The sequence below is a fragment of the Neoarius graeffei genome, chromosome 17 (assembly GCF_027579695.1).
Source record: "Neoarius graeffei isolate fNeoGra1 chromosome 17, fNeoGra1.pri, whole genome shotgun sequence".
Lineage (NCBI taxonomy): Eukaryota > Metazoa > Chordata > Actinopteri > Siluriformes > Ariidae > Neoarius > Neoarius graeffei.
This window is the reverse complement of record NC_083585.1, coordinates 51,669,716-51,695,611: the sequence shown is the minus strand read 5'-3', so window position 1 is coordinate 51,695,611 and position 25,896 is coordinate 51,669,716. Positions and strand designations below refer to the sequence as shown.

Sequence of the window (25,896 nt, the reverse complement as noted above, 5' to 3'; positions counted from 1 at the left end):
TATATAGAGAGAGAGACAGACAGGCAAAGATACATGGAGAGAGAGACAGATAGACAAAGAAACAGACAGACACAGAAGCAAAGAGGAAGGTGGACAGATAGACAGGTAGAGAGACAAATAAATAATTTAGACTACAAGCAACTAAAACAGTTTCTCAAAGATAGACTTGATTGGTTGAGATTAATTTATGGGAATGCAAACTGTCCCAAGCCTCCCCGCTCTCCCCTACAGAGACAGAAAGGTGGACCAACTGATAAATACAGTCAGGCAGAGAAATGGGTAGACAGACAGAGAGACAGAAAGATAAGATAAATAAATAGACTGGAAGATGGATGGAGACAGAAAGACAGGCAGGCAAAGATAGTTACAGAGGCAGACAGACAGGCAGACATGTATGAGGACAGGTCGATGGATGAACCTGGATAAACAGAGAGCTTGATAGACACAAATTGACAGAGAGAATATACATGTACAAAATGTGTGTGTGTTCTGTTCCAGGTGGCGTGATGGGAGAATCAGTGGATAATTGTCTAAACCTGGATGGAGTGAACAATTTGATCAAGCTGCCTACCGGTTGTGCAGAACAGACCATGGTGAAGATGTCTCCTGCCATTCACGCCATGGAGTATTTGGACGCCACCAACCAGTGGCTCTCCCTGAGAGCAGAGCGCCGAGAGGAGGCTCTAGCCATGATCCAGGCTGGTGTGTGTCAGATACCTGCATTTCAGTGAAACAGCTCAATAAACCATTCGAGCTGTTTGTGATGAGGTCACAGTGTGGGTGTAATGCAACAGCTACAGACAGTCTCCAAATACCCATATCTGCCCCCATGCACACTGAAACACACTCCAGGGATAGAAACTGCAGCAGAGAATTCAAACTTAGACAGTTCCTCAACCTCTGCTGCACCATTCTTGTTCAGACTAACTGGAGTGGTTTTCATAAAATCAACTAGACATGTATAGAGGACATTTTTAATTCCTGGTAGCTAGTTATTATATTAATTTGTACCTTATGGAGATGTTTTCTCAACAATTTTGTTGGTACTAAATAACTGAAGATGGATTTTGGAATTTAAATAATTGGATAATTACTGCAGTGATGAATATGTTTCATCTGGCAACAATTCTTTTAACCCTAACTGATGCAGTGGACTGCGAGTTGGCCTAGTGGTTTGCGTGTCCACCTCTCGATCGGGAGAGCGCGATTTCTACTTGCAGTTGGGTCATATCAAAGACCATCATAAAAATGGTACCTACTGCCATCTGGCGAGAGGCCGAGGGCTATCAAAATGGAGCTCGGTGCCACACCCATACACCTTAAAGAGCTGGTTAGTACTGGGACAGGAGACTGCCTGGGAAGACCAGATTCTGGCGTGAGAGGGACTTTGACTTGACTTTTTGACCTGATGCAGTGAGTAGCTTCTCATTTCTTAAACGAACGTGTTGGAAGACGTATCCCATCGTCATGAAAAAGATGTTACTATTGTTCAGAAGAGTCAAATTATTGGCCTCAAGGAAAGAAAACAACTAAGGAGATTGCTTAAATGACTGGAATTGCATTAAGAACTGTCCAATATGATCAGAGATGTACTTGGTATCATGGAATTGTAAGAAAAATCAGCAGGTGAACTCATGACTACGTTTATTAGTGAAAGTAAGATCATTTTCACATGCACAAAGCAGCGAGAACTCACAGGATTGGGACTAAACAGCTGTATGTCCATTAGAAATCCACTTGTTATTAAGGCTAATCAGGAGAAAAGGCATCACATTGCTAGGGAGCATAAAGATTAGACTCTGGAGCAATGGATAAAGGTCATGTGATCTGATGAGTCCAGATTGATCCTATTCCTGAGTGATGGGTGTGAAGGGTAAGAAGGGAAGCACATGAAGTGATGAACCCATCATGTACAGTATAGTGTCCACTGTACAAGCTGATGACCTGAATGGACTGAATGATCCATTCCATGGATTTTTTTTCTTCTCCCTGATGGCATGGGTGTAAAATTCAGGCTCTGATTGTGAAAGAGTGGTTCAGGGAGCATGAGGAATCATTTTCACACATGAATTGGCCAACACAGAGTCCCGACCTTAACCCCATTGAAGGTCTTTGGGATCGTGGAGAAGAATTTACAGAGTGGTTCGACTCTCCAGTCATCAAGACAAGATCTCTGCGTAAAACTAATGCAACTCTGGACAGAAATAAATGTTGTGATTGTCAGTAAAGGCGTTGAGACCAGCAGCACTAACCGAACTACAAACTCGGCCGCTCAAGACTACAGTGCCCAAGAGTCACAGTGCCCCCTGTCACCGGAATACTGAACTCAGCTGTTGCTCATTCACAATCAGCAGCCACACTACTTAAACCTCCCCCTCACACACCTTCAGTGCGAAGTATTGATCTGTTTTTCCAGTTCATACCAAGCCTTTATCTCTCTGCTTGCCTCGTTGTTTTGGCTCTCGCTATCTCCTTTCTACTACACTTCTTGTCTTTTCAACTTTGCCCTGTTTGCTGGTCGACTGACTCTTGCCTGCCTTCTGACCACGACTTTGCTTCATGATTTGGCTTTGTTCTTGTTTGCTTCCCACTCTTCCCTGCAAATACATCCATAAGTACCTGTACCCTGACAGTGACGTTACATAAGATTACTGAAACTATGCCATATAACCAAACCAAAGGCGATCCAAGGAAACATTAGAGTATGCAATTTTTATTTTTGGCCATGCAGTGTATAAATAAAGTAGTAGCCTAATTTAAAGAAGCTTTAAAGAAGAAGAATGACTCAAACTCTGATTTAAAAATAAATTTGTATTCAATTACGTACATTTCTATGTCACAAATAAATGGCTGCTTATATGACAGGTTACACTTGGGTTCTCACGTACAAGAAGGAGGATGGATCCTACGGGGCTTTTCTGAAAACGCCCAGCAGCATTTGGTGATTTTTCTTTTTTTCTTTTTAAACGTAATTATCGGGGTAAGAATGGACTCCCCTTTACATTCCATTACATGGCATTGTGTCCTGTATGTGGACTCTAAACGTTTCTCTGATTGGCCCTCCAGGTTGACTGCCTTCATAGCTAAGGAGCTGTCAAACTCAAGGGACATTATTGACGTTACAGATTCTTATATTCAAGAGGCCGTATCTTATCTGATCTCCAAACAGAAAGCTGATGGAGCATGGGACGACCCAAATCCTCTCTATGACAGAGGAATGAAGGTAGAAGCAGCTCAGAGGATTAAACCTACCACAAGCCAACAATGTATCCTTTATTCTTTACAATAATTATAACAGGGATTTTAATGTCTGTGTTCTCAGGGTGGAGTTGGACAATCTGAGGATGACGTGCCCTTGACTGCATATGTCCTCATTTGCTTGATTCATACTGTGCCGGTGTATGAACTGGGGACAGACACTGAACTGGTAACGTATGAAGATATTACATTCACTGTTCATCTAGTGTTGACACAGTGCAGTGTTCATAACATTATAATACATGACATTATTGGCATTTAGCAGACGCTCTTATCCAGAGCGACATACAACACACCCAGAGCAGCCTGGGGAGCAGTTGGGGGTTAGGTGTCTTGTTCAAGGGCACTTCAGCCATTCTTGCTGGGCCAGGGAATTGAACCAGCAACCTATTGGTCCCAAAGCTGCTTCTCTCAACTTTAGGCCATGGCTTCCCCATAACATAGTCATAACATAAGCTTAAGTGCTATTTAGTCACAAACTTCTCAACCTTAAAAAAAAAAGACAGAACTTTTTTTTTTTAAGCGCTACACTTAAACTTGCCTTTAGTTCATTTTATCATTTCATTGTTAATTCAACCTTTAAATGAAATATTCCGCTTTTCCCATTGGGTTCTTGCTATACAGTAGATGTCCAGAGAGAAAAAAAAAACAATAAAAAAGCAATAGACTTCCAAAAAGTACTAAGTACTGATGGGAAAAGTACTGGAAAATTACCAAAGTAATAAGTACAAAAAGAAAAGTAAGTTTTTGTACTTTGGCATTTAATACATTGCTTTAAATTTTGATTTCTAAAGAAATGAATATGTTCTAAATCCTGAGTATCTGTTATTTTGTGAATTCTTACCTTTATAACTTCATTGTAACTTAAGGTACAAAACACTTAAGTTGTCTACTGGTAGTGTGTCTGAGGTAAGGGTTCGGGCTAGAAAACTAATAGTATACCTAGAAGGGTAATCGCAGTATACTTCAAAACTAAAAAGTGGACTAGATGTATATAACCAGTAAACTCATAGTATATTTCCAGTAAGCTTTTGTAAACTAGAGTGGACTACAAGTATAGACTATTAGTATACAAGTTTACTTGTGGTATACTTGCAGTACAAAATAAAAAATACTAGTTGTATACTCAAAGTTTACTTCTCTTAGACTTAAAGTATACTTTTTATAAACTAAAAGTGGGCCAATTTAGTCCCAAGAAGTATTAGATTAGTTTACTTACAAGTATACTGTAAGTACATTGATATCAGTATACTTGGTACACAAAAGTACACTTAAACTTAAGTATACTTAATTAAATGGCCTTGAAGTATACTTCTTTTTGATAAGGGACCTCATTTCATACAAATCTTTGCTTTACTTTCCTCCAGCAGACTGATTTTTTTTTTCTTCCTGAGGTGCCCCTTCTGGCTTTATCCATTTTCAAATGCACATGGACGGCTATAGAGATCTTGCAGTCACGTGACCGGAAAGTACACAGCCGCCATCTTGTTGGTAAAAAACACAGCTGAATACTGCTGCACTCGTGTACAGAATGGATCAATTTCAACCGACAAACTACACGGCTCATTTTTCTAATGAAGAGATAACTAGATATATGTCTAAAATAAACGATCTACAGATTAGTGACCCTTATGGCTTACCGGACGGAGTTTTCACGACCGTGTCAGTGGATTTTGAACTGTCAGCGGAATACCCGGACGTGTATAATTACCTCATTAACTTTCCCTCGCTGTTCAGTGGTGAAGCACTGCGTGCTTATAAATCTCTGGACAGTTATCTTTACAGAAATTCAGGATTTGTCAGCCGCGGCATCTTGTAAACAAGAAAATAATCCTCATTGGACGGGTAAGTCACTTAAGTATTGAGTATAGCACTGACCAGCCGATTATAGAATAGAATAAGGTAATTTCAGCTGTAATTCCAAATCGTCCGTCTTGTTTACCATGGATCGGGCGTTGGAGAGGTAGAGGCTTAGCAGTGGAGATTTGAGTGGCTGTTTTCTGAGCTTAGTCAACAGGCCGGCTCTGCCTGCAGCCTCGCTTTTGCTTCCGCTCCCGGCGCCACCTCCTTCGCTTTGCTTCCGATAACAATCCACGGAGACCCCGCTGGTCTTGCTATCTCGTCCGGAATGTTGTGCATGCGATGGAAATCGCTACAAACCGTCATTTTCTGCTGGAAACCAATGTCCAGTAAGTCCATACGGTCGTAGTGGATATTGAAGTCCAGTACAGACAAACAACACGCAAAAATACACACAAAAAACATAAAAAACGTGCACAGGTAGGGAGAGCTTGTAGCCGCAGCCGTTGTAGTAGAATTGTATATAGTAGGGTTTTCCAGAAGAAAAGGTAGAAGTAGAAGCAGAAGTAGAAGGCGGAATATGGCGTTTGACCGACAAGATGGCGTCTGTCACAATCTGGATCGGCTGTGACGTCACATCCAAGTGCTCCATAATGCTAAATATTTTGTGTAGCATGAGAAGCCCACTGAAGATGAGGCAAGAAAGATTGTAAAAGTGAATGATATAAAGATCCCAGTACTCTAGACTACTTTTTTTTTTCTCTTTAAACAGGGAAAGGTTAATTTTAACTATTCTCTGATGGTTAAAAATAATACCAGGGCTTTGAAAAAGGCTCAAGATTTTCATGGCAAAGCAATTACAGACTCCACAACAGGGATTTCAGATGGATGCTATTCTTAGTTCATGACCTCGTGGATAAGGGCATCTGCTAAATCCTTTTTTTTTTATTATTATTATTTAAATTTTTTTGAAAATGTATCACAAATGGAAAAAAATAAGGCTACCTTACACTTTACCATACCGCGTATTCAGAAATGTGTAATGTGGTATATGAACCATGAATGAGGGTTAATTCCTTCACATAGTTCCAGCAGTACAATAAAGTATAAATTTCCCAAAAATAATCTGTCTATGGCCACTTCATCGTCTCATCTCATCTCATCTCATTATCTCTAGCCGCTTTATCCTGTTCTACAGGGTCGCAGGCAAGCTGGAGCCTATCCCAGCTGACTACGGGCGAAAGGCGGGGTACACCCTGGACAAGTCGCCAGGTCATCACAGGGCTGACACATAGACACAGACAACCATTCACACTCACATTCACACCTACGGTCAATTTAGAGTCACCAGTTAACCTAACCTGCATGTCTTTGGACTGTGGGGGAAACCGGAGCACCCGGAGGAAACCCACGCGGACACGGGGAGAACATGCAAACTCCACACAGAAAGGCCCTCGCCGGCCCTGGGGCTCGAACCCGGACCTTCTTGCTGTGAGGCGACAGCGCTAACCACTTCACCACCGTGCCGCCCCCACTTCATCGTATCAGAAAAAAACAAAACAATAAGGAACTGCTAGTTAGTAAACGGTGCTCCCATTAGCTCTACGCTATCTCTGTGCTCTATGCTAATCCAACCTGAACAGAAAAATGTCCTGCACTTGTAACATGTTGTTGTGTCCTGATCCCCATACATTTGTTTGAATCTGTAAGAATCATTCATCATTTCTTTCTTTCCCTTTCAGAGAGTGGCTATGGAGAAGGCAAGGTCTTATCTCCTGGCACATTTAAAAGCGCAAGAAAACCCATACGCGGTTGCTGTTACGGCGTATGCGCTGTCTCTGAATAATCATGAAAACCCAGATGCCATGCAAGCTCACAGGAAGCTGATGGACTTGGCCACGTGTGATAAGAGTTACGATTTCACTAAAACATCTCACCCAGGTTTTGCCTTCATATCAAATCGATATCAACATCAATCCTCCTGGAGTTAAAGTTGCCCTGTTTGTATTGTCTCTCAGATCGCTGCTTCTGGGACGTCAGAAGGAAAGTGGGGGGTTTGGAGAAGAAAGCAGATGCCATTTCTGTGGAAGCTACAGCCTACGGTTTGCTCCAGGCCGTGACCATGCTCGACAGAGTGAAAGCTAAACAGATTGCCACCTGGCTCACTGAACAGCGCAAATATGGAGGAGGATTCCAGTCCACACAGGTGCTCTATAGATAGATCTCCTTTCTTACAGAAACGTCACACTGATCTGCGAAACTTATACCCTCAAAGATGGCTCCGATTGCTTGGGGGCCACAAGTTGAAAACAATACAGCAATTTCTTTGGTGGTGGTCAGAAAAAGTGCTTACAATCAGCAGGCTTATGGTTATAATGTGGAATTCTGAAACTGACCCAGAATAAAGTTTTATTCTTTAAGTAGTTTTAAATTATTATGTTTTAATTAAAAAAATATCATAATTTTGCTTAATAAACCATAATTTTTGGTATTTTGATCATATGTCATTAAAACATTGTGCAAGTTTTAGCTGTAACATCAGTATTTACTTAATTTTGAACTTCTAAACCAGATCACTGTCAGATTTGGACCAAATATTAAAAATACCTTTTGGTCCAGTGCCAGGTTAGGGCCATACGTAACAATATTTAAGAGTTATTCTATGAAATCAAGTCGTACGTGAGCTGATAGCCGACGAGGCGAGTAGCACCAAGTCAGCTATAAGCCATATATGACGAGATTGAGTGGAATAACTGTTTGATTCCATCCACATTCACTGAATTTTGAGAAACGGAGCATTTTTATCTCATCTCATCTTATTATCTCTAGCCGCTTTATCCTGGGTCGCAGGCAAGCTGGAGCCTATCCCAGCTGACTACGGGCGAAAGGCGGGGTACACCCTGGACAAGTCGCCAGGTCATCACAGGGCTGACACATAGACACAGACAACCATTCACACTCACATTCACACCTACGGTCAATTTAGAGTCACCAGTTAACCTAACCTGCATGTCTTTGGACTGTGGGGGGAACCGGAGCACCCGGAGGAAACCCACGCGGACACAGGGAGAACATGCAAACTCCACACAGAAAGGCCCTCGCTGGTCACAGGGCTCAAACCCGGACTTTCTTGCTGTGAGGCGACAGCGCTAACCACTACACCACCCTGCCACCTGGAGCATTTTTATTTTTTGCAAATTCAATACAGGTAGTCATCGACTTACGACCTATGCGACTTACGACCGATCTGGTTATGACTGGCAAGTGTTTCCCAGCTGAGCTAGCTGAGCGTACGACAGTTTCCGCCCCAGCTCCCGGCAGCGCCTCTCGCCACGTACAATAGTTTCCGCCCCAGCTCCAGGCACATGAGCAGTCTCTCTCGCACTCCCTCGCGCACTCCGTCATACAGTTTCCGCCCCAGCTCCTGGTTTATGAAACGAGCAAATCCTCCTGCCAGCCCGAGCGCTGCAACAGCTGATGATGACGTAGACGACCCACAGCCAAGCACCAGTGATGCCAGCGGTCACTAAATTTTGTATTTTGCCATGTTTTACATTTGTATTTTGGTATGTTTCAAACTAAAATGTTTTCCATTTTTCACACCTGTATTTCGTATTTTTTGTTTTGCACATATTAAACGAATTGTACTGTACGCAGTGTAGTATGCAGTGTTTGACTTAAACCAAATAATGAGCCAAGGTAATGAAATAAGAAAAATGTTGATAAAATAAGACTTTAAGATGATTACAATATCATTACACATCACAATATACTTACGTTCATTTAACATAGGCCGACTTACGACCAGATCGGTTTATGACCGGTCAGTCGTAACCAAACGCAGTTGTAAGTCGACGACTACCTGTATATAAAAACTTTATACAAAACGTCCGACAAAATCATTTCCACTTAGAATGTAAACAAACCGGCAAAATGACAGAAGAAATTTGGAAAAATAATTTTAAAAATAAGTTCTTACCATCAAATACTTTTATTCCATTTTTTTTTTGGGGGGGGGGGTTGTTTTCGAGTAGAGTTTTTATTTCATCCTCGGTTGGTTTAGCAACGCATGCCACCATTTTGTTTTTCTCTACTCACAGTATATGAGCTGATATCCTAGAAGTAGAGTAGCCAATCAGAGTGCACAATTGCTCATATCCAGTGAATGTGGATATAATAATAAACAATTATTCCATGAAATCGAGTTATACATGAGCTGATAGCTATAATCCATGTACGATGAGATTGAGTAGAATGACTGTTTTATTCTATCCACATTCACTCAATTTTGATACAGAACATTTTTATTTTTTGCAAATTCCATAAATAAAAACTTTATACAAAATGTCCAACAACATCATTTCCGCTTATGTGGACTTCTTAAACCTATCGATGGCTGCACGAATTGACTTTAGTGTTTTTTTGTAGAAAATGCCATCTTGGTGTCGTGCCAAGGTATAGAACAGTTTTAGACATTTATTTAATTCTTCATTGGACATTTCAGTTCTGTAATTTTCAGGACAACTTTGAGCTTTTGAATCAGTCTAAAAAAAATTCAACAGATTTTAATGCTTAAAGATGAAGAATGAAAACAAACTGGCAAAATGACAGGAGCAATTTGTGAAAAATGCTATAATTCTTTTAAATAAAAAAAGACATTATCATCAAATACTTTTTATTCCATATTTTTACTGCTTTTGTTAGTATTTTTTCGGGTTTTATTTTCAAGTAGGGTTTTTCTTTCATTCTCGATTGGTTCAGCAACACGTTCCACCATTTTGTTTTACTCTACCCACGGTATATGAGCTGATATCCTAGTAGTAGAGTAGCCAATCAGAGCATGTGATTGCTCATATCCAGTGAATGTGGATAGAATATCTGTTAACCTGTACTGGTTTTAAATCTCATTTCTGAGTCCTCTGCTTTTCAGGATACAGTCATCGCCCTTGAAGCTCTGTCCAAGTTTAGCATACAGAACAATGACGTTGAACAACTGGACCTGAGAGTGGAAGTATGTGTAAACGACAAGCGCAAGGAGAATCTGCATTTAAACAAGCAGACTGCACTGACCCAAACAGCAATTGAAGTGAGAGAAACATTCATTAGTCTGTTTGTGTTTATAATTATGTATTTATTTTCTGGATCAATATGCAGCATGAAAGTCAGAGTTTTTTGTTGTTCTTCTTCTAGATCAGAGAAGTGGGCAAAGTAATACTGAATGTAAAGGGGCAGGGAAAAGGAACTTTATCGGTAATGCCTCTTTTAAAGCTTACATACATACAGTACATACACTGGAACCCCGATATAACAAACTCCTTGGGGGACGTCCAAATGGATAGTTCTACCAAAAAGTTCGGAATATTGAAATGGACCCACTTGTCACACCAAACACTCACTCTTACATAAAACAAGACCAAATGTGTTAATTTATATTTATGCTTAATTCACTTACATATTTATGAAGTAAAGGAAATAAGTCACACTCACCGTTGTTTGTTTGCTGCATCTTCTTTCTTTTCAGCCCGTCATGTTGATTGCACTTATGGATGAAGTCTCTGCGTTTTTTCTTTTGCTTTAACAGTTGAAATTCAATTTTTTGGGGGGATACCATATTCTTTAGACAAATTTGTTGCTTTCTCACCACGCCTTAGACTGTCCAGGATATGAAGTATGTCTTCAATGGGGCCACGTCCACATGCAGCACCATTAGGACTATTTACCATGCACCTGTTCTGGATTAGAGTGCAATCACAGCACATGCTTATGAGGACTCTTAGTAACACACAGACTTTGCAAAGTGTACCGTACATGCTGTACCGTGTGTCTCACATTACCAAGCCTTGTGTATCACTGTGCTGTTATTCTGGTCTCCGACTCTATTTTGTATCTCGGATTTTGCCCTTTGTCTCTGCCTTTGATATCCTGTCTGTGCCTCGTTTGACCATTGCCTGTTTCTCAACTCTGAATTTTGATTGCTGATTTGGATCTGTCTGCCAGCGGGTATTTAAATTAAACTTCCAGCGATTACATCCTTCTGTCACCTGCATTTTCTGACAGATGGAGAGTATTTTACGTTTACGAGTAGCCACAACGGTGCTTACAGAGTAAAGACTCAAGTAAAATAAAATGTGTCTGTGAAGGTTCTCCGTCATCTAGGTCATTGTAAACCGTCGGTGCTAAAGAAGGCAACTGGACTTGTTTGAAATTCCTGAAGACATTTCACCTCTCATCTGAAAGACTTCTTCAGTTCTGTCTGACTAGTGGGGAGTTTCAGGTATTTATCCTTGAGTGGACCAAAAGCAACCCTAAGGAGAGTCATTGAGGTCACATGAGTCGTTGACCCTCTCAGTCATCCTGTAGGTGTTAGGGCCTCTGCATGCTCTTGCGACAAGGCTTTCGCAGATAGCTTTTTGCAGACAGTTGTAATTTATCGTTGAGCGGGGAGTAATAGGCGTGCGCGATGTTATTCACCGCCACAACGCAAGGGGGCACGAAGTCGCGAAATCGCTAGGAGTAGTTGGTGGGTGTAGTTAGTGGAGTGTTTATCCTCTGGTTACTTATAATGACTAGAACTGGAGTCGTATAGATGTACGTACTTCCTCACTTCCTCGATCAACTGCTCTTCGTGCTGCTCCATCTTCGCTCGTGTTTTTAAAAATGGCGGTCGTGAAAACAAAACAAACCGGGAAAGTAGGGAAGCGGAAGTGCGTGTACAGCGGATGTAGAGTGGACCAATCAGAGCCCTCTTGTCTGCAACGCTGTCTGCGAGGCTTCTGCGGTGGTCACAATTTTTAGGAGGTGCGCGCAGAGCGTCTGCGAAGGTGGGGGGGCTACGCAGACGCTATCTGCGACGCTATCTGCGAGGACTGGGTTGTCAGCATAAATTGGCCTTTAGGGTCACTGGGGGCCAGGTGTGAATGGTGTTAGCAGCCAAGAGGGTCTTTAGGCTGATCTGTGGGTCATTGGTTCTCTCTGCCATCATGTGGGTCATTGAGGTCAGCTGAGTCTTGGTGTGGATGTGTATTCAGTTTTCTGGGAAGTGTGCCAAGGACTGTATTGTAGGTGGCTGATAAGTGGTGTCTCAGGCCCTGTCCACACGGCAACAGATTCAGGTGACTCCGATACAATTGCTTATCGTTTAGGCCTGGCGTCCACACGGCACCGGCGTTTTGGGTGCCCAAAACGCAATCTTTTTGAGAACGGGTTCCAGAGTGGAAAGATCTGGCAACGTTGCCGTTGTGAAGTCGTCTGGATGAGTAGAATGGATTTGTTTACGATGACGTCACAACCACATGACTGTGAGTGCTTCACGCCGGGTAGAAGTGTAACGAACTCGATGCGAGTTGTCAACAAATCCTATAACTTGGTTCATGAAACGCGCTTACAAAATATTTTCACTGTGAATATTTATTGTGTAATGGTGCAAAGTGAGAGAGAGAGAGAGAGAGAGAGAGAGAGACTCTGCCCTTAGGGCAGAGTCAATCCCGCCAGCAAAAATAGGGAAAAAAAGGAGCGATCTCACCTCTTCAGATGTTGGTTTAAGTCCTACAATACATTCCTCAAAAAGGGCGTAGAAGAGCAAATTAATCCATCAACGTGTAGCATTCAATTTATTCCGGACCATTAAAGACGCCGCCTTCCGCGTAGAATCATACGTCATCCTCGCCGCCATATTGGATAGGTCAAAGCGGAGAATAAAGATTCATGTGCTGCGTTTAACTGTACCAACAGGTTTGCCGTCCAAACGAGATCACATGGGATTACCTTTCACAGGTGAGAAATAACAAATTAATCCATCAACGTGTAGCATTCAATTTATTCCGGACCATTAAAGACGCTGCCTTCCGCGTAGAATCATACGTCATCCTCGCCGCCATATTGGATAGGTCAAAGCGGAGAATAAAGATTAGCTGCGTTTAACTGTACCAACAGGTTTGCTGTCCAAACGAGATCACATGGGATTACCTTTCACAGGTGAGACTGGAAAAATACTTTTCATTGTATTTGGTCATTATAACGTAATTTTACGAACAGATTTTCCTGACTTTGTGGCTAATATGAAGTCTCGCGCATAATAGTTTATGCGCATGCGTCCTTACTTCTTCTATTGTTCTGGTGTCTCCGAAGGGACCGTCTTACAGCGCCCCTAGAGGTGTGGCATGTGTATTGCATCGTTTTCAGCAAGCGTTGCGTTGCCATATGGACCTGATATTTTACTGATCGTTGCCCATTTGGAAGCGATATATTTTTAAATAACATCTCGTTGCCGTTGTCGTGTGGATGTAGCCTCAGCCCATGTTTACATTAGACCGTATCAGCGGATCATCAGATTAACGTTTTTAAAACGATTAGTGTGCACACAGCAACACCAATACACGATTTGCGTGCACACAGCAATACCAATACACGGATATGCTCGGCTCCGCAGGTATCCTGCGCTCCAAATCACTGCGCCCTGAACAGCGAGTGCCCTCTGGAGGGTGCGCACTCCGGCCTTGCGCAGCTCACAGAGCACGCGAGTGAAGTGAACAAGCTGTGATTCGGGACTGAGCCGCTGTGTGTGTGATCCCAGCGCACATCACTTACCACTTGCAAGTGGAAGGATGGCAAGCCTAAAGACAATCATAACTACACAATGGGCAGTATTTGCATCAGTATTTGCAGTATTTTCATACTTTTATACTCTTTAATGAAAGGTGATACAAGGCGGACGTCCGCGCCGTTTTTCAGCAGTCGCGTCACATGACCAACGCCAGTGAATCAGGAAGGTAGATGTCACAGTGACGTTGTCCAATGAGACGCCAGCTAGAGCTCAGCACAGCGTATCCGCGTATTCTCAATGTTTACACAGCACCGGAGCTGACACGATCTGGATTGAATACGTGGACGCTGGCGGATTCCCGTTTCCCGGCGTTTCCAGGCGGTTTAATGTAAACGGACAGTGCATCCGCGAAGAAAACGAGACAGATACGGTCTAATGTAAACGTAGCCTCAGACCACCTCTGTTCAATGATGGTCATTCCAGGTTGACGAATATGGCTTCTTTTACTCCTCAAGTACTTTTACTACTGAAGTAAAACTGCTTTTAGCTCATAAAATAAAGTCCTTTTAAGGGATTTTTTTGAAGTCGGTGATTGCCGTTCTTGATAACTGTTAGTGATCGACACCTAAGTGAGGCTCGTTAAGCCTTTGTTTTATGGCATTAACATGTATCGTTAACTTGACTGCGAACTTGATTACTTATTGTTTGTCTCTGGTGGGAAGAGGCACACATAGCTCAGTGATTGATTTTTTTTTTCTTTGTTTTTTGAAGACTCCGACTCAATGTCATTAAAGGTGAGGGACACAAACTTAGTTTGTTATATGCGAAAGTTCATAGCCAAAGAGTTCCTTATAGCAGGGGTGCAGTGTATGTTCTTGATTGCATATCTCAGGCTGTTGTTTTCTTTTTCTGTTTTATAATCCACTGCATTTTTTTTTATAGATTTTGCAGACATACAGATCTCTGAAAAAGGATGAGTCGTCCTGTGACTATTTCGATCTCAGTGTTAAAGTGGCTGGGGACCTTGAGGTCCGTAAGTACTCCCTAGTTTACCAACTCCGGGCCGTCCTAAAGTTTTTCCTCAAGTCAACTCGGAAGACTTTTTAATCCCTTGAACCTTACATTGAAACTTTTGTGTCGGCTACAGACAGGAAATGAAGTCATCACAGAACCAAACAATGTTTAAAGGAGAACTGAAGGCAATTTTTTTTTATTATCAAAATTCTATTCATCTCATTTTATTAAATATAGGAATGCATTTTTGATCGCTATTTTGTCACTGCTATAGCAAGTTATGAGTGCTTGAAATATGCTGTGTAATATATCAGTCCATATGTCAAAGCAATGGCCGTAAATGAGATCCGTTGAGACCTGTGCGAGACATCGTAGGACAGAAGTAAAACGTACAGCGGAAATCCAAGTGACCAACATCTGCCAACGTTGTCAAAAGACGCACGCGCCCTCTTTCAAATGCTGATGTAATCAAGCCGGAAGTTTTGTTAGCAATCAGGAAAGTTTTGAAAAAAGTAAGCAGTAATCGTCATTGCACTCGTTTTTGTGCAATATTTCGTTTGGGAAAACAGTTTTCAAAATGGCGGCACTGACACCTGGCTGACACTCCACGTTTCGAAGTCTCGCACAAGTCTCGTGAAGATGGTGCGGATAAGTGACGCCTGCCGTGGACCAAATGAACTAAAATCAACATGGCTAAAAACTGAATAGGCCGATAAGTACAATATTTAATCGCAATTAGTTGCCAATATGAGTCACGATATAAGGTTACTAAAACCGAAAACGTAATTGAATAACACTTTAATTAAGAAATAAAGCAAGTTTAAAAATGACTTCAGTTCTCCTTTAAGGGAAAAAAGACTATCCTTACACAAGCTTTACCCAAAACTAAGACCATCATCTTTACATAGAAACAGTTAAACGTGAAGCAAAATGGATCTCGATTTTCATAATTTATCCATACTTTTGTATTGCATATCACATGACCAGCTTCATTCCAGTTTGCTGAAGTAAGCATTTAGCTACGATTCAGTTTCAATTCAACAGTTCTGAGTTAGATTATGAAGTCTATCCGGACTCTGAATCCTCTGCTCGCTTGTTTCTACAGTGTCTAATGAAGACGAAGAGGAGAAGTTGGATGATTACTATAACTATGATTATGGTGAGGCGAGAGAGGAACCCATGAGCAGACAGGACTGGTTTGATCTGCGCACCCGCAGGAAGAGACAAGCTCCAAAGGAACCAAAAAAAGAAAACACACTCTTTTATACAGTGTGTGTGAGGTACACGATAGTTTTATAGCCAACAGCAGACTTTTTTCAATGGAAGATCACATTTGGGAATATTATGAGGAATATTCTGGCTAAGAAATGTTTAAAAGGGACATTTTTTTTTAAATCACTTTTTTAGTGCTTGTGCACACACATTTAGGTATCTGGAGTCTACCAACCTACAAACTCTGAAATAAGACACCCAGTCAGGTTCTTTTGTTCTGCCTATTTCAGAAAACATTTGCTTCAACAAACCGTTCAGATTCGTCTCCACTTTCTATGTGAAGATGAGCTCATTAGAATAATCCCACCTCCTCATCTGAGTATCTCCACTCATGGCTTGAGAACTGCCTTTGCGAATGAGTATTCATGATGAAAGTGTTGCCTGATTGGCTGACGGAATAGGGGGTGGGGTGAGCAGTGGCTTATTATCATTTAAAGGAACATGTACTCAGATTTTGAACAGGGTTGTTTAGACAGGGTGAGAAGGGAGCTGTGGTGCTTTATCCTTGTGGCATTTTGACCAAAGCATATCACAGACATTTCATTACAACTTCAGGGAACTGCGTCAACTTGTGTATACACAGAGCGGCCGGGGGAGCAGTTGGGGGTTAGATGCTTTGCTCAAGGCCACTTCAGCCATTCATGCTGGTCTGGGGAATCAAACCAGCAACCTTTTGGTCCCAAGGTTGCTTCGCTAACCATTAGGCCATAGCTTCACTAGTCTGGGAAAAACTGTTAGATGTCACTGAACTGTTGCTGAATTCTGGTTGATGAAAAATCTGGTTTAGAATTCTAACTTTTGCCTCGAACATACTTTTACATATAGCATACTGTAGCAGTTCCTGATATGGGTGGAGCACAGAAGCACGTCAGGCGAGAGTTGATGGTCACACACAAACCCTTTATTTCACTTATTTCAGCTTTTCAGCACTCACTCACTCACTCACTCACTCACTCACTCACTCACTCACTCACTCACTCACTCAACACGCACACATGCATTGTGGTTGGGAGGGAGCCCCTTTTCTCTGCTCTCTCCCTCCTTTTATGCTCCGTCCCTGTAACAAACAAACAAACACACACACACACACACACACACACACACACACACACACACACACACACACTAATTGACAGCAGGTGGAATGACTTAGCCACTTACCTTCCCTGACCCTGCCCTCAATTCATAGACTGCTGCTTGGCTATGCCCCCATTGCCACATACCCCCACTGCCCGACTCAGGCCTGGGAGCCGTCCGGCCTGAAGCTGACCCCCCGGATGTGACAGGAAGTCCACCACCACCATCTGTGCCCCCGGCCTGTGGATCACCTCGAACTTAAATGGCTAGAGGGTGAGATACCAACGGGTGATTCACGCATTGGCATCCTTCATACGGTGAAGCCACTGGAGGGGCACGTGGTCCGAACAGAGAGTGAAAGGGCGTCCCAGCAGGTAGTATTGGAGGCTGAGGACCACCCACTTGATGGCAAGACACTCCTTCTCAATTGTGCTGTACTTGCTTTCACGCATCGACAGTTTCTGGCTGATGTACAGCACGGGGCACTCCTCGCCCTCCACCTCCTGGGACAAAACGGCCTCCAGCCCTCTGTCCCGATGCATCAGTCTGCAAAATAAAGGGGAGAGAGAAGTCAGGGGAGTGTAAAAGTAGCCCCCCCAGACAGTGCAGCTTTTACCTCAAAGAAGGCCTGTTGGCACTGCTCCGTCCACTGGACCGGATCTGGAGCCCCCTTTTTAGTGAGATTGGATAGCGGGCTGGTGACATCCAAATAATTAGGTATAAACCTACAATAATAGCCAGCCAGCCCCAAGAACCGTCTCACCTCCTTTTTGGTCTTGGGCCTTGGGCAGGCTGCAATCGCTGCAGTCTTGTTAATTTGGGGACGCACCTGGCCATGACCCAAGTGAAACCCCAGATACTGTACTTCCACCCGCCCAATTGCACACTTTTTCGGGTTAGCTGTGAGGCCCGCTCGCCTCAGCGACTTTAGAAAGGCCCTCAGGTGTTCTGAGTTCTGCGGCCAATCATGGCTGCAGATTATTATATCGTCCAGATAGGCGGCCACGTAGACAGCGTGAAGGCAGAGGACCCTGTCCATAAGCTGCTGGAACATAGCGGGCGCCCCAAACAACCCAAATTGGTGTAAACCAAACGTTGTGGAAAGCCCGTTTTCTCTCGGGATAGAGGAGTCAAGGGGATCTGCCAATATCCCTTTGTTAGATCCAGTGTCGAATAAAAGCGAGCAGCGCCTAACCAATTGAGCAGCTCATCAACGCGAGGCATTGGGTATGCGTCAAATTTAGACACCGCATTGACCTTTCTATAGTCCACACAGAACCGGACTGACCCGTTGGTCTTGCGAACCAGGACCACTGGGCTGCTCCAGTCACTGTGGGACTCCTCAATTATGCCCATTTCAAGCATGGCCTTTAGTTCATCCCGAACCACCCTTTTCTTGTATTCGGGCAAAAGGTAAGGGCGGCTACGTACTGCCACCCCCGGGGGCGTTTCGATGTGGTGTTCTATGAGGTGGGTACGACCAGGAAGGGGCGAGAACATGTCGGAAAATTCCTTTTGGAACTTGGCCACCTCCGTGAGTTGGGCCGGTGAGAGGTGGTCTCCACAAGGGACCAGAGTGGTCCAAGATGTTATCTTTTTCACCTCCGGCCCCAGCTCCACCTTCACTGGGACTACCAACGCCACAGGGACCCCCTCATTCCAGCATTTTAAAAGGTTGAGGTGGTAGATTTGCAATGCCCTGCCCCTATCCATTCGCCTCACCTCATAGTCGACGTCCCCGACTCGCCGTGTGACCTCGAAGGGCCCGTGCCACTTGACGACTAATTTGGAGCTCGACGTGGGCAATAATATGAGCACTTTGTCTCCTGGCGTGAACTCTCTAAGGTGCGTGCCTCTGTCATACAGCCGGATTTGACGTTCTTGCGCCTGCCACAAATTCTCCTGGGTTAGGTGCGTGAGGGTGTGGAGTTTTGCACGCAGATCAAGAACGTACTGGATTTTGTTTTTGCTAGGTGAAGGTCCCTCCTCCCAATTTTCCCATAGCACATCAAGAATGCCACGCGGCTTACGCCCATATAATAATTCAGATGGAGAAAACCCCGTGGAGGCTTGTGGGACCTCTCGTACTGCGAATAACAGGGGCTCGAGCCACTTATCCCAATTACGCGCATCTTCACTTACGAATTCCCGGATTATGTTCTTGAGTGTTTGGTTAAATCGCTCTACTAAGCCATCCGTTTGTGGGTGACAGACACTGGTGCCGATAGACTTAATCCCCAATAACCCATACAGTTCGCGCAGTGTCCGTGACCTAAATGAAGTGCCTTGGTCTGTCAGGATTTCTTTCAGAATCCTGACCCGGGAGATAAAGCGGAAGAGCGCTTCCGCAATACTGCATGCTGATATATTACGGAGAGGCACTGCTTCCGGATATCACATTGCATAGTCCACCAGAACGAAAATAAAGTGATATCTCCATGCTGACCGATCTAATGGCCTGACGAGATCCATCCCAATTTGCTCAAACAGGGTCTCGATTAGAGGAAGAGGGTGCAACGGCACTTTTGGAATGGCCGCTGGATTTACTAATTGGCATTCACGGCACGCCGCACACCACCGACGGACATCCCCACGAATCCCTGGCCAAAAGAACCATGCCATTATTCAGGCTAGTGTTTTATCTTGCCCTAAGTGTCCAGCCATGGGATTAAAGTCAGCCGCATGGAATACGAGTTCCCTACAGCTCTTTGGGATTAACATTTGGCTTATTCGTTCACTAGTTTGAGTGTCCTGCGTCACTTGGTACAATCTATCTTTAATAATAGCAAAATAAGGGAAGGTTGGTGCCGCGCTTGGCTGAAGAGTTTGACCACTGATTACTCTCACTTGGTCAAACGCATGCCGCAGAGTCTCGTCTCGCAACTGCTCTAACGGGAAATCCCCAAGGGAATCCCAGAGAGAGGGAGGAGGAGTAGGCTGCTCCTCACTCTGATGCGGTGTTGATGTAGACAGCTCTGTGACAGCTTCTCCAGTCAATGCCATACTGGGATCTTCCCATGACCTACTAGTGCAGGACCCACTATGTGTTAAATATTCCATCAGCTTTTTAAACCCTGGCCAATCAGTACCCAAAATCAACGAATGGTGAGACGAGGACTAACCGCCACCTTTACTCTATGCATTTGGCCCCGGAATAGAATATGGGCAGACACTAAGGGATAATTGTGAACATCCCCATGCGCACACGATACTTTCACCACTTGTGCTCTCCGCAATGCATCACCTTGCACCAGGCATTGGTGAATTGAGGTCTGATTACAACCAGAATCCACCAAAGCGTGATATGTAATCCCCTTGAATGCTTAGCGGTATGCGATACGTTCCAGCCTGATCGGGGGTGGTTTCTGACGCATCAGGGATCCGGATTACAGCTTCCGACTCCCTGCCGCGCCAGCACACCAGTGCAGAGGGAAAGCCTGGGCTGGTGTTATGGGTGTCACTCACCTGAGGAGGAGACAACACAGACACAGAAGCGGGAGATGGGAGGACACCATGGGTGCAAAGGGCCGGCTGGGGAGGAGCCGGCCGCCGCCTCCGCAGCAGGGGAACAGGGTGGAGAGGGGGACAAGAGACAGGAGGAAAAGAGAGAGAGAAGGGAAGCGAGGGGAGACGCCTCATCTGCCTGCCATTGGAGCCACCTCCAGATGGTCCTCCGCCAGCTTGATGGCTCATTCCAGCGACGCCGGGTGGTGACACTGGACCCATTCCGCCGTTCCTTCTGGAAGTCGAGAGATAAACTGTTCCAGTGCCACCAGATCGATGATCTCATCGGCATCACGGTCTTCTGCCCTCAGCCACCACCGGCAGGCGTCCCGGAGTTGCTGGCTGAATGCAAACGGCCGGCCAACCTCCTCCAATGCCAACGTCCAGAAACGCTGGTGATGTTCCAAGGAGCGGCCGACCCGCTGCAGGATGGCTTTACTCAGGTCAGCATACACCAGTCGGCTGTTAGCAGGGAGCTGCTGTGCTACAAGCTGTGCCTCGCCAGTCAGGAGTGGGAGGAGGTGCGCCGCGCGCTGCTCCAGCAACCACCCCCACACCTTGGCTGTTTGCTCGAGGAACGCTTCTGGATCATCCTGCAGGCCCATCTTTGTGAGGGCGCCGGCTGCGGTGGTTGACGCCCCTGCTGACGTGAGCAGATGCCAGAACGCCTGGCGATCTTCCTGCTGAGCCAGCATCAAGGCTTCGAAGTGTTGCTCTTGTTCCTTTCGGAGGGCGATCAGCGCTTGATGCTGGTTCTGCTGGGCGGTAGTGAGGGCAAGGATGAGTTCTTCGAATGGGGAGGACTCCATGGGGTGGTTCCCTTCTGTGCTCCCGGGTTTCGGCACCACTGTAGCGGTTCCTCATGTGGGTGGAGCACAGAAGCATGGGTAGAGCACAGAAGCATGGCAGGTGACAGTTGATGGTCACACACAAACACATTATTTCACTTATTTCAGCTTTTCAGCACTCACTCACTCAACACAAACACATGCATTGTGGTCAGGAGGGAGCCCCTTTTCTCTGCTCTCTCCCTCCTTTTATGCTCCATCCCTAAAACACACACACATTAATTGCCAGCAGGCGGAATAACTTAGCCACTTACTTTCCCCGACCCTGCCCTCCATTCACAGACTGCTGCTTGGCCACGCCGCTGCTGCCACATATACGAGGATTTGTTTATAGCTGTATATCTTTCCTGTAAAGTTACACTATAAAGTAAGGAGCCAGTTTAACAAATACAGCTCTAAAAAGCCAATGGTTAGAGAAGCAGGTTTGGGACCAAAATGTTGCTGGTTCATCCAGGTCATTGCAAGTGATTAAACATATCAGCTTCCAAAACTTAACCCTTAGATGCAGATTGCTTCCAAATTCACATCCCAACAAAGTCTTGGTTAAATTATTCACGAAGTCTTCATCACAGCAAGGTGGAGTACGTATCCCTTGAAATGGCTTGACTTGACTTTTCTGATGATGCTATTTGTGTGTCCGTGTGAAGTATTGGCACTTATGGTTGAATGGTTAGTGAAGCAGCTTTGGGACCAAAAGGTTGCTGGTTTGATTTCTTGGACTTAGGCCCTGTCCACACGGCAATGGATTCAGGTGACTCCGATACAATTGCTTATCGTTTAGGCCTGGCGTCCACACGGCACCGGCGTTTTGGGTGCCCAAAACGCAATCTTTTTGAGAACGGGTTCCAGAGTGGAAAGATCTGGCAACGTTGCCGTTGTGAAGTCGTCTGGATGAGTAGAACGGATTTGTTTACGATGACGTCACAACCACATGACTGTGAGTGCTTCACGCCGGGTAGAAGTGTAACGAACTCGATGCGAGTTGTCAACAAATCCTATAACTTGGTTCATGAAACGCGCTTACAAAATATTTTCACTGTGAATATTTATTGTGTAATGGTGCAAAGTGAGAGAGAGAGAGAAAGAGAGAGAGAGAGAGAGAGAGAGAGACTCTGCCCTTAGGGCAGAGTCAATCCCGCCAGCAAAAATAGGGAAAAAAAGGAGCGATCTCACCTCTTCAGATGATGGTTTAAGTCCTACAATACATTCCTCAAAAAGGGCGTAGAAGAGCAAATTAATCCATCAACGTGTAGCATTCAATTTATTCCGGAACATTAAAGATGCCGTCTTCCGCGTAGAATCATACGTCATCCTCGCCGCCATATTGGATAGGTCAAAGTGGAGAATAAAGATTCATGTGCTGCGTTTAACTGTACCAACAGGTTTACCGTCCAAACGAGATCACATGGGATTACCTTTCACAGGTGAGAAACAACAAATTAATCCATCAACGTGTAGCATTCAATTTATTCCGGACCATTAAAGACGCCGCCTTCCGCGTAGAATCATACGTCATCCTCGCCGCCATATTGGATAGGTCAAAGCGGAGAATAAAGATTAGCTGCGTTTAACTGTACCAACAGGTTTGCCGTCCAAACGAGATCACATGGGATTACCTTTCACAGGTGAGACTGGAAAAATACTTTTCATTGTATTTGGTCATTATAATGTAATTTTACGAACAGATTTTCCTGACTTTGTGGCTAATATGAAGTCTTGCGCATAATAGTTTATGCGCATGCGTCCTTACTTCTTCTATTGTTCTGGTGTCTCCGAAGGGACCGTCTTACAGCGCCCCTAGAGGTGTGGCATGTGTATCGCATCGTTTTCAGCAAGCGTTGCATTGCCATATGGACCTGATATTTTACTGATCGTTGCCCATTTGGACGCGATATATTTTTAAATAACATCTCGTTGCCGTTGTCGTGTGGATGTAGCCTAAGAGGACTGGCTGAAGTGCCCTTGAGCAAGGCTCCTAACCCCCAACTGCTCCCCAGGCGGCTGTGGGTCGTTCTGGATAAGAGTGTCTGCTAAATGCCTATAATGTAATGTAAAAACTGTCAGGCTGCCTAAAAATATCTACAACCTTGCTAATTAGGTCTGATTTCATTCTTTGGTACATGCCATTGTTTCATTTCAGTCAGGCACCACCCAAACTAATGATCACTTCATCAGCTTTTCTTTGGCTAATCAGACACAAGGGACACCACCATTCTTGCCAGAGCAGTTGGGTGCCTTGCTCAAGGGTACTTCAGCAAGTCTTGCTGGTCCAGGGAATCAAACCAGCAATCTTTTGGTCCCAAAGCTGTTTCACTAACCATTAGGCCACAGTTTTCCCCAGTGTCGTAGTGAAACAAACAATCCTAATGGGTTCAGTGTGTAATCAGATACCAGCTCTGTATACAGGGTTAGTCAAAATTATGTTAACACAAATGGATTATATTTCTCCTGAATGTGTGGTGTGCCATGACCATGAAATGTGTGTCCGGGCTTTAAATGGTACTGTTACTTAAACAGGTTGAGACTGTCCTGTAAATCATCTTGCACATATGATGTATGTTTTGTGAAATAAATGGTTTCTACCATTTAACTGTTAGTCAAAATTACGTTAACATTATATCCAATGTCAAAAATATAAAATGTTTGTGCCTTTTTTGACACCCCACCCCCACCCCATATACATTATAGCAAGAAACAGGGAAATTCCAGTGGTATGGCCCTGGTGGACATCTCACTCCTGACCGGACTCACACCAAATATCCAAGATCTGGAAGATGTATGTTATCCATTCATTTTTGTTGTTTGTTTTTTATACTCATGTCCATCATCCAGTACCGGTTTTGACTTGTGTTCCTGTTTTCTCCATAGAACGTGAAGGGTACGGAGAAATACATCGACCATTATGATATTCACCACAACAAAGTATTTCTTTACTTTAATGAGGTAACACTGTCATTTAATCATCCGACCTGTACTCCTTCATACTATTGAACTACAACTGTTATAAATGTTGCATCCTATGTAACAGCTGGATGTGTGAGATCAGAAGAAACAACAACTGCTGTCGAGCAATTTTGAAAATGAGAACAGTGAGTCGGATATACAGTAGACCATAGATGAAGGAGCAGTGTGTAGTGGTGTGATAGCTTGGAAATAAAGATAATTATTCTATCCACATTCCCTGGATATGAGCAATCACGTGCTCTGATTGGCTTCTCTACTACTAGGGTATCAGCTCATATCCCGTGAGTAGAGAAAAACAAAATGGCAGAGCGTGTTGCTGAACCAACCGAGGATGAAATAAAAACACTACTCGAAAACAACCCCGAAAAATACAAAAAAAAGCAACAAAATATAGAATAAAAGTATTTGACGGTAAGAAAATATCTTTTTAACATTTTCAAGAATTATTATTAGAGCATTTTTCACAAACTGCTTCTGTCATTTCGCCAGTTTGTTTACATTCTAAGCAGAAATAATTTTGTCGGACGTTTTGTATAAAGATTTTATTTATCAAATTTGTAAAAATAAAAATGCTCTCTTTCTCAAAATCCAGTGAATGTGGATAGAATTAAACAGTTATTCCACTCAATCTTGTTGGACATGGCTTATAGACAACTCGGTGCTACGCGCCTCATCAGCTATCGGCTCATGTACGACTCGATTTCGCGGAATAACTGTTAAATATAAGATTAAGTATAAAAGTTCTGAGTGAGAAACTGAAATAGAGCAATATTTTTTATGAGTTTTTTTATTTAATCTACAAAACATATACACTATTAATGTAATGGTGCTAAAAAAAAAATGAGGCTTAAATATTACAAAGGTTTCACTATAACAAAGTACCTCCTGTGCCAGGACCTGGTCTTCCCAGGCAGTCTCCCATCCCAGGACTAACCAGGCCCTTAAGGCACATTGGGTGGTGGTGCTGATCTATGCTTATATAGCCCTTGGCCTCTCGCCTGTTACGCACTATTAAATAAGGCTTACCAAATTAAACGTTTTAAGACATGAAATCTTCAAATTTTCCTGAAAAGTTAAGTCTGCAGACACTTATAATAACATTATGAGCCTGTCAGTGGCCGAAACAATTGGTTTACTTTGGCCTGGATGATTGCCCCATAGGATTACATTGTATAGCCTTTTTTGCGGTTGCCAGTTATAGCGTTCTAACTCAATAATGGACTGATTTCAATCATTTTTGTCCCTATTAAATATTTGGACCCAAAGAGATGAGAAAATAGGGCCCGGGTTTAGAAATCCCAGAGTTTTCCTTTAATAGAGAATTCATGTCTCAGACTGTTTCCCCTTTTATTACCTGCTCACTGACTTTTGGTGGATGAGCTTCACACAGTTTTGCCAAATTCTTTCCATTTTTTAATAATGGATTTAATGAAGCTCTGCAGGATGCTTCATTTTTCCAGAATCTTGTCCTGGATGGCTTGGTTTATATTTAAGTTATTCCATGAAATCGAGTCGTACATGAGCTGATAGCCGACGACGTGCGTAATGCTGAGTTGGCTATAATCCATGTACGACGAGATTGAGTGGAATAACTGTATTATTCTATCCACATTCACT

At 43.7% G+C, this 25,896-nt stretch overlaps 1 protein-coding gene across 1 annotated transcript in view; it reads left to right on the top strand.

The window, feature by feature from the left end:
- Positions 1 to 25,896, top strand: part of c4 (complement component 4) — a 72,103-nt gene that overhangs the window by 40,069 nt on the left and 6,138 nt on the right. Inside the window, exons 24-35 of the mRNA XM_060897719.1 lie at positions 499 to 702; positions 2,866 to 2,941; positions 3,067 to 3,223; positions 3,323 to 3,427; positions 6,801 to 6,969; positions 7,077 to 7,264; positions 9,989 to 10,144; positions 10,249 to 10,308; positions 14,543 to 14,633; positions 15,720 to 15,894; positions 24,004 to 24,091; positions 24,184 to 24,258. Of these exons, the coding sequence (XP_060753702.1) occupies positions 499 to 702; positions 2,866 to 2,941; positions 3,067 to 3,223; positions 3,323 to 3,427; positions 6,801 to 6,969; positions 7,077 to 7,264; positions 9,989 to 10,144; positions 10,249 to 10,308; positions 14,543 to 14,633; positions 15,720 to 15,894; positions 24,004 to 24,091; positions 24,184 to 24,258 (1,544 nt within the window). The remainder of the gene's footprint in view (positions 1 to 498; positions 703 to 2,865; positions 2,942 to 3,066; positions 3,224 to 3,322; positions 3,428 to 6,800; positions 6,970 to 7,076; positions 7,265 to 9,988; positions 10,145 to 10,248; positions 10,309 to 14,542; positions 14,634 to 15,719; positions 15,895 to 24,003; positions 24,092 to 24,183; positions 24,259 to 25,896) is intronic.